This window comes from Ursus arctos, unplaced genomic scaffold, assembly GCF_023065955.2.
Source record: "Ursus arctos isolate Adak ecotype North America unplaced genomic scaffold, UrsArc2.0 scaffold_22, whole genome shotgun sequence".
Classification (NCBI taxonomy): Eukaryota; Metazoa; Chordata; class Mammalia; order Carnivora; family Ursidae; genus Ursus; species Ursus arctos.
This window is the reverse complement of record NW_026622897.1, coordinates 9,297,487-9,318,385: the sequence shown is the minus strand read 5'-3', so window position 1 is coordinate 9,318,385 and position 20,899 is coordinate 9,297,487. Positions and strand designations below refer to the sequence as shown.

The window sequence follows — 20,899 nt, the reverse complement described above, 5'->3', positions numbered from 1 at the left end:
TGTGACAGAAAAATATAGATACAGATTACTTACATTAAATTACATATTACTGATCTGAGGTAGTCAATTAATGATGAATGTATTCAAAAGAGAAGTGCTATGCAAAATTCAGTTTGTGCGTCTCCATGCGACTAATTGCACCCACAGCCCTTGCGAATAGCACACCCATATATAATTTTTGGGTTTGGGAGTATTTTTGCAAACAATTACTGTCTTAATTCTTGTACTATCAAGCTCAAAAAATAGTCACCAGTTAACTCAACAAATCCTTAATCAATTACCATAGAGACTTGGATGAACCTTCTTTATTGAACAAGAATATGCCTTGCTATTTTCTGATATTCCAGTATTATTTTTATAAAATAAACCCTGGGTAAATGTCATCAAGTTCAAGCTGCTGGGGGAAGAAAGGGGAAGCTTCTTGAAAAACTGACTTTAAAAAACATGTGAATTTTTGGACTAATGAAAACAGCGTGATTGGTAGATCTTTGGAACCTACACAGCCGGAACAGTAATTCAAAAACTATTAAATAAAGGACAGGCCACACTTCCACAATATCCGGATTATATTCTCTTTGTGTTTAACTCTGTTGAATTTAAATAAATTCTGAGTTATTTTCAGTATTTTAACATATGCTAATATTTACTGAAAGAAAATTAACTCTTTGGTCTTGGGATAGAGTCGGGAAAGGTTTTCCCCAGTCTTCAATACGACCATATTACCTTCACCTACAGCTTTGCTCAGAAACACAGATTTTTGGTCTTAAATGAAAATCAACAGAAAAAATACAGCTCAGCATTGCTGTACTCACGGCACACTTGGCTGAAACACCTCTTGATAACTCATTTAGTGAGGAGTATTATATATACTTATATACAAGCTAGCTGGCTTTTGTAAGGTGGCAAAGGTGCCCTTTGTTCTTAATCCAGTGCTACCTTGTTAGAAAACCAGTCCTATTCATTCCTTTACTCTGGCAAGTAAAACTGGCAGAGGACTGTAAAATTGTCAAAGAAACATATGACTTAATCATTCCAGATCATTCAAATAATTTTTCCACAAAACACCCAAAATTGCTGTTAGGATAGACTCAATTTTGCTATGTAATTATACAACCTTGCACTTTATTCTTAAAGAGCAAAAAACACTAAAATGAGAGGGGCTGCAGACCTGATTGGTTTTGTGTTAATAAGGTTAGCATACCTTGTATCTAAATTTTCATACGCACTGTGTGGAGCGCGGACTGAACTACCATTGTCCCTGGAGATGATATAACATTTGAGGCCAAAATAATAATTATTACTATTATAATTATAGTAATAATTATTATTACTATGAATACCCATATACATGTATGAGTGTATATATAATATTGTTTTTATTTTTACCCTGACCCTTTGACTTGAAGTCTTCAATTTTTTAAAACTATGGTATTATCAATACTTCAACGAAAAATTATTTCTCTTTGGAAAACCGTTCAACTCCTTTCTTTTGTTAAGCAACCATGTATGCGTTTCACGTTCTGCCGTGCCCCATCCTCACGGTCCCAGTACCAGAACTGAGGCCGCTTTCCTCCCACGGAACACTGGTCAGGATGCCACCCTTGCCTGGGCAGCCACCAGATCCCAATCCCGGACAACCTGGGCGGGTACCAGCCTGCGCCTGCCTTCAAATCCGAACACAGAAGATTACACCCATCATCGTGGTGGAAAGGTAGGCCAGCAATCCCCCGAAGACCCCAAAGATCAGGTCTCCCAGGCCACGCCCCCACCTAGAGAGGAGGAGGTTCCAGAAACGCACAGCCCCTGGAGGGCAGGTCGCCCGCGGAGCCCCCGCCGGCAAGACGGAAAAGGACATGCCCGGGGCGGCCCCAGCCAGGTGGCGGCGGGACCCACCGACCTGCTGACTAGGGCTAGCCCGCCGCTGGGGGCGGGCGGGCGGGGGGAGGGGGCTCACCCCCCTGAGGCCCCGCCCTCAGCTTCGCCCCCGGCCCGCAGCCGGCCTCTCGGCGCACGCGCGTCGGTGCGCCCAGCCTCGGCGCCCTCCCAGGCGACGCGCTCGGGCCGGGACGACGCGGGCAGAGTGTGCGTGCTAGGGGGAGGGACGCCTCGGGTCTGCGCGAGAGAGGCACGAGTGGGCGAGCACGGGCGGGCGGGACCTCCCGGGGACACCTGGACTCCATCTTCCTTTGGAGTGTGGGGCCGGCCACGGGGCGGGGTTTCTCCTGGCGCGGGTGAGCGAGACCGTTAGGCTGGAACACCGGGAGACGGTCCTGGCAGCTCCGGGCCGCCACCCGCGCCGCAATAAAAGCCTCTCGCGGCTTCCCGCCCAGCCAGCCTCGCTCTGATTGGTCGCCATGGGAGAGGGACCCGAGTTGGCTGGAGGCGGCGGCCGGGGCTGCTCCGGTGCCGCCCGGGGAGGGCCCGCCCCGAGCGCTCCCCACCCGGAATCGGCCGTCTAGGGCAGCACCCGCGGCGGCACCTGGCAGTGGCGGCCGCGACACACAGCCCCCTCCGCCCGGGTTTTCCCGGTGCTTCCCAGCACACGCCCCCCGCCCGGAATGTCCGCCCACCCCACCCAGCTCTCTGCGGCCCCTGCTCCCTTTCTTCCCCCTTCCCGACAGTCCACGCCAGAGCGCAAATCCCTGGGTGGGGTTGGGTGGGGAGGGGAGAGCAGCTGGAGAGGAGGGTGGGCACGCACTGAAGAATCTTCCAGGGAGGCCGGGATAGAAATACACCAAATGAAATGAACCTCCCGGGCGCCGAGGTTTTCTGGGCGGCGGCACAGCCCCCGCCACCCGCGACAGCATCCCTCGACTGTCTTCCCCTCAGCTCCCTATTGTTCGCACTTTGCAAGGATCAGGAACCTCGCCCAAAGAAAGGAGGCTGGGGTGAGGTGTTGCGGGCGGCTACCTGCCATTCTTCTCGCGCACCGTGCAACACGGGGCTCGTGGTGCGTGTGAAGGCACACGCGCGCACACACGCGCACACACACCAGGCAGCCCGATCACGCCCTCCTCGCCCTCCGCCCCTCCGCACTTCCTCCTGTCAAAACGCGGCGCTCGGCCCTCCCATCCCTCCGTGCTCCCGGCCGAGAGCAGGCTTTGCAAGTAACCAGCAATTTGGCAAATGAAAAACTAACGTCATATCGACGGGGGTGCAACAACGGCCATACAGCCCTGAGATTCTGCCCATTTCGCCCCGTTTTGCAAACCGTTATTCAGTCTGGGCGGGGAGGGGGGGGCTGGGCGCGAAGGCGGCGAGCCCCACTTTATTACACCCGGGGAAATAACGATGGGGCGGCTGCCCCGGCCTTATTGTTCACTCTTCGCGGGGCCGGGGCTGACAAGCCCCTTCCCCGTGGAACCCGAGCCCGCGCGGCGGCACCGCGGAGCCGCGGCACCCTCGCCCCGCCGCCCGCTTCGGGAAGTAGCGCTGCCTAGCATCCGCGCGGCCGTAGCGTTCCCGAGAGCGTCCCAGGGAGCTGGCAGCTCCGCGCCCCGAGCCACCGGCACACAAAGTGGGAAGGGCGGGCGCTGGAGGCGCGGCGGGCGCTCGGGGCGCTGGGAGGCAGCCCGGGTCCGGCGCAGCCTGGGAGAGCGCGGGGTTCCGCGGGGCAGCAAGGGCGGTGCGCTCCTTCCTCAGCTCAACGACAATGACCACCCTTAGCATTGCACGTAAAGCCACCCCAAATAACAGTGTCCTCGGGGGAGAAGGAGGGGGGAGGGGGCAATCAGTACATCAGTCTGAGAATAATCATAATTTCAAAATGTACCTGCAGTTCCCAGGAAAAACAAAGTCCAGATGAGATCCTTAGTTCGCAGCATTGTAATCTGCTGGCTGGGAGGGATGTTCTTGCCGCCGTAAATTCTGTGCTCCCCCCTTGCAGAGAGTGTGGACGGCGGCAGAGCAACAGACCTAGGGGCAGACAATTGCCAGGCTGAGTATGATTATTTTTGCAGAATTGTTTCCTGCCAGCGGCTGCCGAGCTGCGTTCACGCGCTGATCGGAGAATGAGTGACAGTCCCAGCCTCAGCACACTCGCAACTCGGAGATCCTTGCGCTGGCCCGGGTTCGCTTTGATGGAACTGGGGATGGGAGCGGGGGGCGGGGGGCGGGGGTGAGAACCTCACTGTGTCCTTCCACCACGCCGGCCACAAATAGTGCCGAACATCAAGGAGGTAAGAGAGACAGGGGAGGCAGATGCGGCCGCCTGCAAAACGCGGCCTGGAGCTGCCGGAGGAGTCGGGCTCTTTCACACGCAATCTTCCAGGCAGAGCTGGGATTTCTTCTTTTCACACTTCTCCCCCACGCCTCCGCGGTCCCTCCTGCCATCCAGCCTTCCTTAATCGGGAGGGCGGATATTTTAATAACTAGTAAATAATAAAAACAAAATCTTAGGTTTGGTTAGGTTTTCAAAGTTGTCGAATCTCCATTTAGATCCTAAGATCCTTGAAACACAAGTATAGCCTAGGATATATATTTTTTTAAGTGCAGGAAATTAGAAATTTGGAGAGGGATGGAGATAGATTGCTGTTGCAGGGTTTTGCTTTGGTTTTGGTTTTGGTTGGTTGTTTGTTTGTTTGTTTGAAACTGACTATGAAGTTTACTCTCCCACAGAGTGGCAACAGATCTCAGGGGAAGGAGGTAGGAAGCTACTTAAGTTGGAAGAAAAGGCAGACGTTTAGAAGGAATTTCCAGAAACAACTGAAGGAAATGTTTCCTTGTTTATGAATGCTGAAATCTGTGGTCCCTTTATGAAGATCACTGAGCCATTTACCTAGGTCTTTACAGGCAAGATATTAGATAATTTTTTCTTAAAATGGCACAGAACGTCAGTTCTTAAGGATAATAATGTAGGATGTCACTGAGGTACACACGAAGGCTTTCAGTTAATCTTACAGCCGTATTTTACACAGAAGAGGGTGGGGGAGCAAGGGGAAAATAAACATGTCTCAGCACCTGAGCACGGCTTGAGTGTTTAAGGAACAAAAGCAGAGGAAGAATCAGGAGCACAAAACGTTCTAGATGCTGGAATAGCCTATTAGCCCAGCACAGTGACACCTTCCCAGAGGAAGGCTGCCACGTTCAAAGCACCAATGCACCGGTATTACCAAGTACTCACTCCCTTTTTCTTTAAAGGTCAGACTCTCCCCTGCTGCACTACTCTTTAAAACCCATCCTCTACTGCCCAGACAGCCAACCTCCATTACCAGACAGGCTGGTATCTCCTCCCCGTCTCCTCCCTTGTGTTAGACCAAGAGGGCCACTGACCAACACGTTGTGACTTCTGGGACCCCTAAAACACACTCCCTCTCCCAAATCAATCTTCCCAATGCTATTTTTAAAATATTTATTCCATACCAGTTATAAGTAATTCGAAAATACAGAAAAGTAGAAAGAAGGAACTAAAAATACCCCCAAAACCCAGATTCCACAGATATCCATGGATTTCCTGTCTTTTGTATACGCACATAATTTTTAGAGTTGACATTTTATAGTAGCAATTGGAATCTTGTTTATCTTCCCTAACATTTCATTATAAGCATTTTCCCAGGCTGTTGAAAAGGTTTTCTAAATTTTTTATAGCAGTGTAATATTTCTATATATCAATAGTTCCTCAGTGCTTTCCCCCTTGTTGGGTATTTAGATGGTTTCCAAAGTTTGATCATATAAGTAATGCTTTTTGAACATCTTTCTATAAATATATATTGGAAAACCACTGTTTTTTTTAGTCCTGTGCTAGATGTAGTGGACTGTATAGATTTATTTAACGGTGACTGTATTTAAGCATCTTTACCTTCAGATATGAGCTTTTACTAACATGTAAAATTACTTCTATAACACATAACATTAATCCAATGTATTAGACTCTTTCCTAAAAAAGAGATTTTGGTAGCCAGAAATACTGAGAGAACAAGTCTGAAGGAAAAAGGAAAAAAAGTGAAGGCTGGGATAACCCAAAATAAAATTTTCCTAATTCTAATTTTACCAAGAGTGAGAGACACACCCTTCTCAGCAAACCTCCCTTCTTATAGCCCGTGTCAGTAGAATGAAAAGATTCCTCACTATTTTTTCTCCCCAAATGTCCCTATTTTTAGCTTTTTAACGTAGGCAGGTGTAGAAATCCTATCTGACTTCAGCATGATTGAGTTTCTTTTCTCTCTCTTTCTCTCTAGCCCCTCCCTGCCCTGTGTGGCTGTTGATCTCTGTTGTAATGACTCATTCTAGAATTCTACCCCACAGTCATTGCAGTCCACACTGCATGTGTCTCTCCTGTGTTCTTTTAACAGGATCCACCCCTTGTCTCCAATTTGTCCTTTTTCCACTCGATGCCTACCTCTGTGAGCTCTGCATGTCTCACTTTGAAATGGGACGAAACTGTGGACCTCCCCTGACGTCTTTTCCCAGAAGGAGTCCCAGGTGTCCCAGACTGTCAGACACACAGTAATGAGCATCTATCCGTGTGAACATCCAGTGGGGGAAGCTGAGGAAGGAGCCACTAGGGACTGTGCTTTAGAAAGGGAGCTTCCTTGGTAAAGCAGAAAATGGGCTACAATGGCAGCAGAGCAAGGGGTGACAGGTCCTAATCTAAGGCAGTGTGGTGGGAAATAAAGCCAATAGAGGCACAGATTTGAGAAATACTTTTAAGACAAAAACAGCAGAACTGAAGAACTTTCTGAAGATTGGGGTCTAAGGCAGAGGAAGATGTCAAAGTTCCATTCATTCATTCAACAAATACTAAATATCAACTAAGTGCCTGGCACTGCTCTAGACACTGGGGATATAACAGTGGGCAAAATAGAATCTTTGCCTCCATTCTTACATTCTTATGGGGAAGATAGAAGTAAACTGATAAGTATCTAGAATGCTTGTGGTGACATGTGCTAAAGAGAACACACAAGCTAAGAGCAGTGAAAATGTGGTCAGAGAGATAGAAAATTGAAACAAATAAGATGATGATTTAAAAGTTCCCTGGATTTTACTGTTGGAAAGTCGTTAGCAGTCTCTGAGAGAGCCAAATGGAATCGTGGAAAGGAAGACATGACTGTCCCAGGAACGAAAGGGTGGCTTGTCTAGGAGGGAGAAGCAGGGAGGAGTGCAGACCACTCATTCGAGGAACAAAGACAGGAAGGCAAGCTTGAGGGAGAAGGAGGCTTGAAAGGAGATTTTCTTTTCTTCTCTTTCAGTATGAGGATTTTTGTGTTAGGTGATAAAGTACATTACATCCATTGCTAAGCCCCTCTCACCACCACCACAACCTTAGGGTTTACATTAGACTTCTTGAAAAATGGAGGAGGTCTAGAGCAAAGTGCTCCCTCTACATTCTTCCCCATGTAGGGTTTCTTCCCTGTTGGCACTGAAAAGGAGACCCCAGGCATGATCACAGCGCCCATAGATATCCCAGGAGCTGTATCTCTCATTTGGCATGGGCAAAATGCATTCCGGGAAAAAATTCTGGCCAAAAATCGCTTGATCATACATGCAAGAGCTTACTTCTGGGCTCTCTGGTCTATTTCATGGATCTATAGTCTGTCTTTGTGCCAATACCACATTGTTTTGATTATCATAGCTTTGCAGCAAGTTTTTAAATCAGGAAATGTGCGACCTCCATTTGTTCTTCTTTTTCAAGATTATTTTGGCTATTCAGGATCTCTTGAGAATCCACATGAATTTTAGCATGACTTTTTCTCTTTCTACAATAAAAAGGTCATTGGCATTTTGGTAGAGATTGAGGGATGCTGTTTTCTAATCTGCCCAGAGTTGTTCTTTGGGCTCGTGTTGGAACCATGCAGACATCTTGGAGATAAATATGCCTTAGGCATCTCGCGCCACAGCTGTGGAAACTGAGTCACAAGGAACTATCTATTACAGAGTGTCCATTTGGGGGAGCAGTAGATATGGAGAGATGAAGCAGGATCCAATCACAAGAACCAGGCCATGCAATGTGTGGCCAGCTTAGGGGACTTACAGTGAGCTAGCAAGGGCAAGATGGGTTAAAATGGTTTCTTGGCTCCAAACTGAACTCAGACCCCAGGCTGCTGAACTCCCTTTTGTGCATTAAAAAAAAAAAAAAAAAAACTCTGAAACAGGTGATTTAGCAGACTGGAGAAAGGAGCCAAGATCTCTATCAGGATCTTATAAATCAGAGTATGACTGAGCTAATGTTGGAGACCTAATAACTTCCTTTCTCCCTCATACACAACCCCCTGCACACCCCAGCAGCAAGGAAGCCAAGGGGGTGAGCTCTCAGGTCCTGCAGTTGGACATTTCAAGTGCAAATCCTGCTTCTTCACCTATAGGCTCTGTGGATTTGGGCAAATTATTTCACACCTGTAAACCTTGTTTTTCTTGCTCATAAGATGTGACTAGAGCAGTATCTACCTTTCAGACTTCTTATGAACATTAATTAGAATAACGTACACAGAGGGCTGAGTGCAGGCCTGACACTCTCTCATTCACCAGGTACATACTGGGCACTTATCACACACACTGTGTTAGTGGTGGGGGATAAAAAAAGGTGAACAGAACACCCATGTTTACAAGGCTTATCAAGAAGACAAATAACCAAAAAAAGAGACTAAAACCATTATAAACTGTAATTAGAATCGTGAAAGAAATAAACAGGATTTTTTTATAAAGAATGACAGCAGAGATCTATTTGAGATCAAGGAAGGCTTCCCTGAGGACAGGTGACAGGTACATTGCCACCTAAAGCATGAGAAGTAGCCAGGCATGGAAAGAACAAGTGGAGGTGCATTCCAGGAATGTGCAAAGACCTTGAGGTCAGGAAAAACGGCTGCTGCTAGCAGCTAATAGCATGTGAGTGGTTGGGACAGAAAGAGCAAAGAGAGGAGGGACAGAAGAGAAGCAGCACACATGAGCCACCCTGAAGGCTAAAGTAAGGAGTTTGTATTTTATTTTAAGTTCAAAGAAAGCCCCTGGAGGACTTTCAGCAGCAGAGTGACATGAGTTGTTTTACACATTTTAATAACCACTCTGACTGCTGTGTGGAGAATGGCTTATAGGGAGACAGGGATGTGTGTGGGGAGCTCAGAAACCACTGTAGGAATCCAAGGAGGAGATGATGGAGGCGGGCAGGGGTGGGAGCAGGAGATGGAGATGAATGGAGATGAAATTGGCCAAACATGCTGACGGATGTGAGGAGCAGAGAGAAGTCAAAATGCCAACCATACTGGGAGAATTTGTTCGGAGACGAGGGGAATCAAGAGTTGGATTTTGGACAAGTTATATGCACCTGTGGGACACGCATGGAGATGCCAAGTCAGTGCTCAGACGTGAGTACGGAAGTCAGAAGAGAGAGATCTTACCAAGAGATCCAAATTCTGGAGCCATTAGCATTCAGGTCATCTAAAGCCGTGCAAAGGGATGAAACTGCCTAGCCAAAAAAACATGAAGCGAGAAGAGAGGGAGTTTCAGGAGTTCGGGTGCAGAAAGCAGAACAAGCAAACAGACTGAGAGGAGGCAGGACAGGGAGGAGCCCAGCCAGGAGAGAGCCGAGTCTCGGGACCAAGACAGGAGAGACTTGTCAAAAGGCAGGATGTGTCACTGATGAGTGCTGCTGAGAAGCCAAGTGAAATGAGGACGGAGAAGAGTGTCCACCAGCTCTGGGGATAGGAGGCTCATTAGCAGCACTGACAAGAACAGATTTGTACGCTGGGCTCCAAGTGAGTGTCTAATGAATGTTAGCTATAACAATAATAATAGACTCTCTACTCATTCCTTCTTTGAGCTTCTGTGATAATAGAAAGACATTTGGGGACTGATCAGGGCACAGAAGTGCAGCACTCAATGATTAGCTATTCACAAGTAGAAATTGGCCTTATTTTAAGGTGTGAGCTAGAACACCACTGCCCTTCCCGAGTAACTGCCAGGGTAGTTGTAGACAACTAATGCTCCAGTAGATTCAGTGGCATCAATACTTGGGTAAGAGGAAAGAAATATATCCCTTCTCTCCCTATTATCTTCATTTCTCCAGTTTAATTCTGCCCATCCTCTTACCCTCTACACCTTTGTATATTCTGTGGTTGTACTGCTTCCCTTGGTCACACCACAAAATGCCGTCAGGGATCAACCCCAGCACCAAGGAATAGAGCCTACTGGGCAGAGCCAACACTAAATGTAGGTCCCTCTAGGCTCACGTGTACCACCAGAGCCAGGGGGGCCCATCTGTGGAGCCTGTGCCCACTGGTGGCACCTTCTCTTCTAAGCACAAGCACCTTGGGAAGTGAGAGACAAATTAGGGAAAGGGAGACTCAGATGGCAAGCATTCATTATGGACGGCGAAGGCATTCACCCCGTTACCACCACCACTACCACCACTTCTTTGCCAGAAGAACCAAAGTGTTTCCCTCCTTGACCCAGCCACCGCGTCACATCTCTCTTGGTCCACACTGAGGAAACACAATCCCCTTAACACTAGTTACAGTAACCGAAAGAACTCTGAGCTTGAAGTCAGTATGGGTTTAAATGACCCCTATGCTCACCTTTGGAAGACTGGCAGCCACGGTTATCCTTTCTCCTCTGCCCCGTGGGTGCCTGAGGGCCTGAGAACTCCTGGGAGCTTTGAGGAGACACAGCACTCATTCCAGCCACTGTCTTTGAAAGAGAAATTTTCTGTTGCATCAGCAAGAACCATGGAGTGAGCCGGCATATTCCAGGACATGAGGTTCCCCTCAACCATCATCTATCCTTGCATCAGCAAAGGAGTAATCAAAAAGGAAGATTCCACTCAGTGCCTCTCTGAGCAGGGGAGAAAATGTGACAAACACCAGACCTCTGGTCGGAGCTGCCCCTCCCCCATCTCCCTACCCCACCATAAATGTCACTCCAGATGTTTGTTAAAAGAATGGGATCAATAAACAAACCAAGAAAGGACTCGAGGCTCACTTCATTCTGGGGCTTTGGTCCAGGATCTCTTGCCAGCTCCGTGGCTGCAGATTGGCCCCCGTCACATCTCCTGTGAGCTGCAGCCACAGCCTCTGGCTGATCTTCCTGCCTCTGCTCACCTCCTTCAGATCCACCTTCCTCCACCTCCAGAGCCATGCAAGTCCCTCCTAAAAAGAATAGTTGTGAAGAGCTGAAAGTGTCACTTTTCCACAGAAAATCCTTTTTATTGGCTCCCTGTTTTCCTCAAAGAAGTCCAAGGCCCATTAAGGGCCCTCCCCAGTCTCCCCTCCTCCCTCTTGCTTTGCCCCCTTGCGGACCTGAGTAACCACACGCACCATCCTGCTGGGCTCCTGCTGGCCGCCTGGATGACTTCTGTTCATCCTTTACTACTCGCTCTTAAGGTCATCTCTTCCCTGACCTTCCTACCTCTCGCTCCTCATTTCCCCTGGGCTAGTGCTCTTCCCAGATGCTTCCAGAATCCTTTGGGCCCACCTCCATCATTGCTACTGACCTGTTACATTAGAGTCTAATTACCTATTTCTGAATCCATTCCCTCACTAGCCTGTGACAGCCTTTATGACACAGACTTCCATTTTAATTTCTGTATCACCCGTACCTAGCTCATTGCCTGGCACATAACAGGTGTTCAATGCTTATGGTGGGATTCATGAATAAACATCTTTAGTAACTTCTTTCTGGACCACTTGTCTTGAATGTGGTAAAAGCTACCTTTCCACCATGTGAGAGTTACTCAGGGAACAAAGTATACAGTGGAGACAATTGTAGGCTAACTAGTAAAGTCAAATTTCATCTTAAGATATCTTACACAGAGCCTTTGGTCTCAAGATCTCAGGCCAGCCTTTGAAACCAATTTTTCTTGTTCTGATCCTTCTATCCTTAATTAACTGAGAAGATTCTATTTTCTTATCAGTTCCATCCTGGTTTTGTCTGTGAAGCTCTGGCACCCTGGCACCAAGCCCACCTCTATAGTAGCTTCCCTCTGGTATCTCAGTGCTTCCTCCAGGCTCTGGCACAGCAGACGCCTGCAGAAGAGGTCTGTCCTGGTCCCTGGCTGCACGGCTCATAACTCCCTCCTCTCTTCCCCTGCGGCCAGCCTTCTTTTCCTCCTTTCTAAAGCTTGTTCCCTTCTGCCTTTGCCTATGATGAAATGGGGGGGGGCAAAATTCCATATCCCCGATTTTCTATCTTCCTGTTTGCTAGATAATTTCAGGTTCGCTTTTCCCTCTATGGTTTTTAAGCAAGTGAGTGAAGATGTTACCACTCTTATGAAAAATGCCATGTGCCATGTCCCTGGGTCATAGTATAGCCTCTAGTTGATCGGATGGCAAAATTTTTACTCACTTTGTGCACTAAAGTACTGAGAACAAAATAGTTTCTGTGTTAAGTTCACTTTACAACAGCACAAGGACTTGACAGCGGGAAACAGCTCTTCCTGACTTCTCAGCATCTTGAGCTGCCTTCATTCTTGCTCCCCTCACCCGCCACTTGTGTGTGTTCCAGTGCGTTAATGTTCCTCTCCGGTGTGATGCTCCAAACAGGGCTCGGGACTCCAGAAGAGCTTTGGATGATGTGGAGGTCAGTGGGCCACTGTCACCTCTCTCGGGAGGCTACAAACTGTCCCACTCAGTCCAGGGTCACTTAGGCTGAGTCGCAGTCAAAATCCCAGAACTGTGTCCTCTCCTCCTCATCCAGCCTGTCTCCTTGTCTGTGTCTTGGAAAGCCTGATGTGAGGAAATGTGCAAAATTAAAGAATGTTCATATTGCAGAATGATGGCTAACAGATCTCTTGAATAAGTCACTCTCTAAGCACATCCATTTTTATGCATTCACTTATTTATTCAAGCACCCTCTATATTCCATTCTATATTCTTCTCCATGACACAATCAGGTGATAAACAGGGTACTAGCTCCCTCCTCCCAGGTAAAGGAAGAAGGGGAAAGACCAAGGAGATAAATATTCTTACACACATTCTCCAGGCTAACCACATTGCTCACATACTTCTAATATTCATATGACTCTCTGAGGCGGTGGAAGAAGTTCTATAATTTGTCCAAGGGCCTGAGCCCTTGAACAAAACTAGTCATGAGAACATCCCTACCTTCAGGGCGGCAGGGAGGTGGAAATCTGCGCCTTGCATGAGAATCAAATACTTAATGAGCAACCCGATGAACATTCACAGGTTCTAAAGCCCGAGTTCTTTTTCACTACAGTCTACTTGACACTAGCCTGGAAGATTAACTACTTTTGAAGGGGCTAGGGGCAGGGAAACATAAATCCAGAGAGGTAGAAGCCACTACCAGTGGAAGATCAAAATCAGGAATTAAGATAAGTTATCCTTGAAATATACATGAACATCAGTGAGGAATGGGATCCTTTTGACACAATTCAAATACACCTACCAAATTTACAAGCATTTGTAGAATGCACACAAGAAATGAGGCCCTGCTATCATGAGATCTTTTAGGGTTTTCATAACTAGAACGTTATTCAAAGTCCTGTTCTGTAATATCCAATTTCTGGCTAAAATTTATGTTATGACCAGGTTTCCGAAAATAAAGAGAGAGCCTGCCACCTCTCCTTAGTCCTTCATTTCCCATACACATTCGCTGTAGATGAAAGCACAGGAAACTGTGGTTGATTTCCACTTATTTCTGAAATAATATCCTAGCAATTAGCTATAAATTGTAAAGTGATAAATATGCATAAGAAAGACAAGCTTTGGAGGACTGCATAGCCCCCCCCCCCACAGACAGAGATAAGCCATCAGCAGAGCCGTACAATTGTGAAAATCCTTATAAAAATGTGGGACTCAAGATAAAACCTCAAACTTTCCTAGGCATAAATGTTGATTCATAGGTGGTCTAAATGAGATCATTATGCACTACATTAGGCAACATCACATATTATTTGTCTAATACCATCATGCTTAGTCACTGAGGAAATCAGATCCCAAATATCAGAGAAGAGCCCTCCTGGGCCCTCATCATTTTGAAACACACACACGCACACACACACACACACACACACACAAGCGTGCACACACACATGGAGACATGCATGTATGCCCTTCTGCTCTTAAGTTAGTGAGAAATTTTTGCATTCTGAAATTGCTTGTGAGTTTAAATCCCAAGATTGCAAAATGATGCAATTATATGGTAATATGGCCTACCACCTGGATAAACATGGCCAAACTACCATCACCAATGGACTCGAAGTGACTGGGTTGTTTTCCAGGGCCAGCCTCTCTAAGATGCACCAGCATAAAAGGACTTGTTTGGCTTTTAAAGAAACGTCACCCATTCACTTGCTTGTACCGGATGTAGGTTGTCTGGCTGGTGATGAATACTTTTCTGAGCCACCATCTACTGTAGTCATTTCAGATGTACTCTCTCATATGCACTTATTTTAATATTATTTTACAGCTCAGAGCATTAAAAACACAAACATATTGATATAAATATACATATATGTTCTATATTCCAAACACAAGTGCTAGAGATCTTTCAATCTTTAATTATTTTTTAATCTTTTAATCTTCTAAAATAATCACCATATTTAGATCTGGGGACTTGCTGTTATCTTCCATTTGTGCAAACAACCAGAATGAATGCAACCACCGTGCAGTATCAACTTGACATTCAGCGAATATTAATTGAACACTCAATACGTGCCAGGCGCTGAGCTAGGTGCTACATATGCAATGAACAACTGTTTGGACTTATGCGAACTTGGTTTATTCTAGGTAAGATGTTTGTTTACTGTGTTAGTAATTTGTTAAAAATTTATTTACTTAAAATAAAATAAAGAAGACACCTCTAAATGAGACTATTCTGTGTTTTTTATGCACGTAAATGTCAGATATAATAAATGAGATATGAATGTATTTAGAGCATGCTAAGGAAGAAAGCAAGTTCATTACTTTTACTCATTTTTTTAATGAGAAACTGTATCTACACTAATCTTCCTGATATAATTCTTCTTTTTACCGTCACTTCCCTATGTAAACATGATACAGCGGTGTCGCCTGGGGCACCAAGCCTCAACACCCCTTCCTGGACTTCCAGCCCAGCCTCCCCCCTATCTTAGTGAGCTAATTTCTCACTGTTTTCTGGCATGAATTCTCTAGTAAGGTCAAATTGTTTCCCTTTTGCTCCCTCTACACATGGCCTGCTAATTCATTCAGCCCCTCAAAAACCATTGATTGAAGGCTTGCTTACATGCCAGGCTCTATGACGGGGCCTGGACCTGAATAGGAGGCAGTATTTGTTTTTAAGAAGCTCACAGTCTGTGGAGTGAGGATGGAGAGACAGACCCACACTCAAATAACCACAAATCATGCACAGTGTAGTTGGGGGCCCCTGAGGAGGAAATAACTGTGTGTGTGTGTGTGTGTGTGTGTGTGTGTGCGTGCGTGTGTGTGTGCGCGCGCACGCGCGCGCACACGCGCACGCGCACACACACATGCATACATGTGTGTAGGGCAGGGAGTGCTGAGGAAGAGTCAAGGACAGCTGCACAGGGGGCAAACTGGTGGAGCTGACCATTGGACATTTGCCAAGTGAGCAAGTGGGGAAAGGGTGTTTTGGGCAGAGGGAACATTCTGTTCACAAGAATGCAGCGCTGGGTCGGGATGCTCCTCACGCCATGCTCGTCCTTCTTGTCTGGGCTATTAAACGCCACTTCATCCTCATTCCTAGACCAGCAGCATGCATTCCTAAGACGGGGAGGAAGCCTGGAGATCATTGAGCCCAATTCCCTCATTTCACAGAGATGAAGTCTGAGGCAAAAGTGTTAAGCCGTGGATCATGCTTTGATGCGTGGTCCAGCCTCACCAAATGTGTTTATTCATTCAACACATACTTATTGAGTATTGATTGTGTATAAGGCACTGTAAGGTACATGAAAACAAATTGAACCTCGGGTTTCTTTTTCCCCACAAGAATTTATTTCTCATTAGAAATATATGGGCTGGAGGTTAAGAACACTTTAGTGTCAGACAGACCTGAGTTTGAAGTCTGACCCTGTGACATTCGTGCTGGTGACCTTGGACTAGTTACCCTCACTGAAACTAAACTTCCACTTATATGAACGAGGATAATAATACAACCTTCTTCATAGGTTTGTTATGAGAATTTGGTGTGATAACATTTGCAGAGCACTTAGCACTTCATAGATCTTAGTGATTAGTAGTTTAGCCTTAACATAAGAAAATTAAGTGATGGTACAGAGTAGATACTCAATTAAAAAAACAGCTGTATGATTAATTAATTAAAGTTTCAATTCGAAGGCCTTTACCTGATCAAAAATTAACATATAGTTCCTTGAGATTCTGGGTCCCTCAAAGCTTTGTGTCAGGCCAAATTAAAATGGAGATTTTTCCCCCCAAGTTCCAGTAACCTCTTGCAGTATAATGAATCCTAATTACTCCATTAGTATCATGCAGTCTTTAAAACTGGTAGGTCTGAACACCATCCTAAAAATCAGCTGTTCTCTAAGAGAAGAGCTCCTTCCTGGTTTTATAGGTGACACCGATGTAGCATCTATACTCTGCTCTACCCTGTCCAGACTCCATGGGGAATTGTACGGCCATCTCTTGCTATCTGAAACATTGGCGGGGAAAAGAGAGAGTCGCTCTAGAAGGAAGGACAAGTATTAAGGAGGGAAGACACACAAAGATAAGTTGCGATTCTATGTAAGATAAAACTTCTGAATGCAATGGAATGCCTTCTAAGTAGTGGGGGGGGGGGGGGCTCTCATGGTTGCATGGGCTCCAGAAGATACAAGTCCAACTGTCATCATTTTGTGGGAGAGACACCTCAAGTGGCTGGAAAGTAGAATCAGCAGTGCTTAGCTCCCTTTCAATAATAAGCTTCTATAATTCTATTAAGCCATTCAACCAAATATTGATTGATCATCTATTACATATTAGGTCCCCATGGAGAGTGCTAGATAGACAGTGTCCCTGTCCTCATGGAGATGACATCCTAGTGAACTGCTATGAATCCCTCAGTGAGGAGACAGCGAGGCATTAGGGCAAGGGAGCTGAACCTCTTCTTTAGATGTAGGGATATGAGATGCCAGGTTACAAGAAGATCAATCTTACCCCTATGAAAATCAGGCAAGAGGAGGAATGCCGAGTACCAGACATGGAATAAATCATGAACAACTGTAATGCTGGGGCTAAAACCTTTCCTAACCACTGCGGTAAGGCTCAAATCATTAAAATCCTCCCAGATAAAGTAACAGGCCATGACTTACATATTTGCCTGGTTTTTATTTTATGTGTCGCACCGTCTAACCCCAACCTTTGACTCTGTCACCATCCCTGGTTTGAGTTTGGGTTTGAACAGCTGCCCAGCCCACGGGTGCTTTAGGGCGTTGGAGCAATTACTCATGCAAAGACCTTTAAGAGCTCACAAGTCCTCAATAGACTAAAAGCAGAGAGAAATAAGATTCCATAGCAACAGCATGTCACTCTAAATCATCACTGCTATTTCATGAACAAAGTGAGGATTGAAATAGAAAATATAGCAGGGAGTGGGACCAGTTCAGCAGATATGATCAACTATTTTCTGGGAATTAGATCACTTTGGCTAGAGACACAACAATATGCTCATTTTTATTAGCTAAGCTGTTGAATTCTAAAGCTAGAAAAACTTGTCATTATTTGTAACTTTCTCTTTCACTGCAAAAAAAAAAAGGAGGGGGTTATTCCCTTCCCTTGTTCTTTGCATCCAGATACGAGGGCTGATGGAGACAGCCAGAATGAATTCAGAAGAGGGAAACTAAATCCTGCAATTGAAAACCTTTGCTGATTTGATTAAGGTTTTCCTTATTATGATAAGTATTCCAGCAGCCAAAAAGTAGCTAGTAAACATTTAGGGGACTGAGCTGGGGACTTACCTCATTGTGGGATTTGCTAATCACTCATTTCTGTTTAAAAAATGAAAATGTACCCCAAACGAGCTCTCCTAGATGTGAAAACTCACAGTAAGCTACGTTGGCTCAGTAAGGGCTCTGACCTCAAACACAGCTTAGAGTAAATATAATCTGAGGTCCCAGAAACGACTTTCCAACATAAACAGCAAAGGGAAGCCTCTTGGAAACTAGTTGATAAACTGTTTAATAACTGCTTATCTTAGTTGGCTCAAGATTGCTAATGTTGGAAGTGATACAGCCTTAGATCAGAGCAGGCCTTTCCTGCAGGGTGGCTGGACATGAAGGGGGGTTTCTTTTAGTCATTTGTTCAAGCAGGACAAGGAGAATTGGGAATCAATTCTCATGTATAAAAAAGAAGAGGATTCATGTGTGCTCATATATTCAAGAACTATAAAAACCTAAGACTCTGATTTTAAAATTCAGACAATCTCTCTCTTTTTTCCCTGTTCTGACAATAGACAGCTGTGTCTTTAAATGTGTTTCTCTTAGAGCAGTTTTGTTCTAGAGACTCTGAAGAAATAATAAACAAACATCATTTCTGCTAATGTTTTCACCATAGGTGGCTCCAGGATGGCTGGACTGTCCAACAGAGATCTTTTGAGCCTACAAGCAAACTTTTGTGAAAGGTACCTTTGGGTTTGATCCCCTTAGCCTCGTCACAATTCCCTAGGGATTCTTCCATCTCTGGTGGGCCCCTCTTGTAAGAATTTATCAGAGTAATAGGCATTCATATGCTGCCATTGTTTTTTTAACCAATTCTTTTTGACTTGACATCTTGATGTCATTGTTGGGTAGAGTGTTTTGCCATCTTACAAGCAGGTTGGATTTTCAACAACAAACATTCATTGAGTACTAATATCTGGGGATATAAAATGGATATTCTTTAAATTATTTATCATATTTACACCATGGAGAAAAGGTGCAATTAATCTTCTTTACACACCATATGTATTATCTCATTTAATTTCCACAATAGCACTATGAGGTCAACTTTACCAATATTGCCTATATTTTGCTGGTTAAGAAACAGACAAATCTGATGTTGAGAGAAATAACTTGCCCTCTGGTTTATTCTTCACAGAGCAAAGTAGTCTTTAAAAATATATATTGGAATGCTTTTATCTAAGATGCAGTAATAGTGATTAAATTTGCTTTCCCGTCAGAAACCATTAAAAACTGGACAAAATATATGAAACTATTATTTTTAAGACATTAGACATCAAGAAACTCAGGACAGTGATCCCTGTGTGATAGGAAACAAAAGCAAGAAGCCCTCCAATATCCCAGCTTCCTCCCCACTGCTTTCTATGTCGGGAGGACATAGAGGAGTTGAGGAGACACAGCAGGAAGTCCAGGGAGGCCAAAGGAGCTAGGGTTCTTAGAACAAATTATAGGAGAAGAGAAAGTGTATGGCAGACAACTCTGGTCATCTGTAGAGGGTCCCATCACGTACTCAGCCAAGTACTAATCAGTTCATACATGTGAGGAAATTGTCCGAGGCTAGGAATAGCCCCCCAAAGGCACTCATAATGAGGGAACGATCACTGGAGATCACACAGGACCATGAATCGTCTCTTTTCCCACTAGCCAGAGTGGGAAACCTCATAATTATTGGGGCATTGAGCAGGCTTTGAGTAGCCTACTCAAAAGCATTTTGCCTCAGAAGTGGAACACAATTAGTCCTAGACAAAATATTACTCTGGCCTCACTTAAGGAAGCTTAAAAGCAAGAAACAAAAGGATCAAGATGTTTCCAAGTAACTTTACTGTATCTCAGAACAAAGCTTAAGAATGGCTGCAGGAATACAAAAATATCTTGAACCCAACAAAATAAAATTCACAACTACCATCCAATTAAAAATTAATAAGCATACAAAAAAGCAAGAATATATGAACTGCTAATGAGAAGAAAATCACAATCCTATCATCAGAGAAGTACTTCTATTTAAGTAGTCTTCCCTCCAAAATTATTCTTTATTATTGCACCTATTTATGTCAGTCATAGCACTTAGCAGAAGTTAAAATTACACATTACTTATTTGTTTGCATTTTTATGATCTGTCTCTCCTACTAGGCTGTGAGCAGATCACGTCTTATCACACTGGTCACATCAGTGACACACTGACTTTCCACCACCTCCGTGCTCCCATGTACACCTAACCCCAGCCTGACTACTGCCCCTCTAGTAATAGCTTTTCATACCAGCTATCTTTGGGAGGCATGTACAATCTTGAACAACAAAAAAACAACTTATTTTCTGAATATTTTATTTTTAAAATCAGAGCACAAATCAATAGCTTTGAAAGCCAAAGTTTTGGTTAGCAAGAGTTGTGCTTTGAGAGAAAAAAAAAAGTCTTTATTTAAAGTGATGCAGGATTTACATACAATAAAATGTACAGATTTTAAGTTTTGAGAAATGTAGACACCTGGATAACCACCACTACATTTAACAGAGAGAACATTTCTTTCACTCAGTAAAAGGTGTCCCTTTCTGGTCAAGAGTCTTCCTACTTCTTCCAAGTAGAGACAATCACTGTTCTGACTTCTGTTAATATAATAGTATAGTTTGTCTATACTTGATATACATGAAATTACAGTTGACCCTTGAACAATGTGGGGGTTAGGGGTACCAAAATCCACATGTAACGTTTGACTCCCTAAACACTTAACTACTAACAGCCTCATGACCCGAAGCCTTACCAATAACATGAATAACTGATTAATGTGTATCTTATATATGTATTATATACTGTATTGTTACAATAAAGGAAGCCAGAGTAAAAGAATTTTTTATAAGAAAATCACAAGGAAGAGAAATTACATTTACAATACTGTGCTGTATTCATCGAAAGCAGTGTTCCACTGCATGGATACATCACCATTTTTTCATCCCTTCCTCTGTTGCTGGATACCCAAACTTTCCTATTTTTAGCTATTATGAATAAAGCTATTACGAACATTATTGTACAAGGATTTTTGTGGATATATATTTTCATTTCTCTTAGGTTAATACCTAGCAATTGGTGGGTCA

The 20,899-nt window shown here is 44.7% G+C and overlaps 1 protein-coding gene and 1 long non-coding RNA gene across 17 annotated transcripts in view; both read right to left on the bottom strand.

Annotated features, from left to right (window-relative positions):
* The window catches only part of NCAM1 (neural cell adhesion molecule 1), a 292,392-nt gene extending 288,228 nt beyond the window's left edge, over nucleotides 1-4,164 (bottom strand). For 15 of the 16 annotated variants that reach the window (XM_044386647.3, XM_048217424.2, XM_057316955.1 and 12 more), the window contains exon 1: nucleotides 3,773-4,160. In XM_044386647.3, the coding sequence (XP_044242582.1) occupies nucleotides 3,773-3,824 (52 nt within the window). In that variant the 5' untranslated portion in view covers nucleotides 3,825-4,160. Of the gene's footprint in view, nucleotides 1-3,772 lie in introns of all 16 variants that reach the window. The other variant, XM_026505739.4, reaches the window with a different exon arrangement.
* Nucleotides 4,165-9,998: 5,834 nt separating this feature from the next.
* Nucleotides 9,999-20,899, bottom strand: part of LOC123001400 (uncharacterized) — a 37,339-nt gene continuing 26,438 nt past the window's right edge. The window contains exons 2-4 of the long non-coding RNA XR_006410251.3: nucleotides 12,271-12,650; nucleotides 10,909-11,075; nucleotides 9,999-10,617 (exon numbers count right to left, since the gene is read on the bottom strand). This is a non-coding gene — a long non-coding RNA (uncharacterized LOC123001400). The remainder of the gene's footprint in view (nucleotides 10,618-10,908; nucleotides 11,076-12,270; nucleotides 12,651-20,899) is intronic.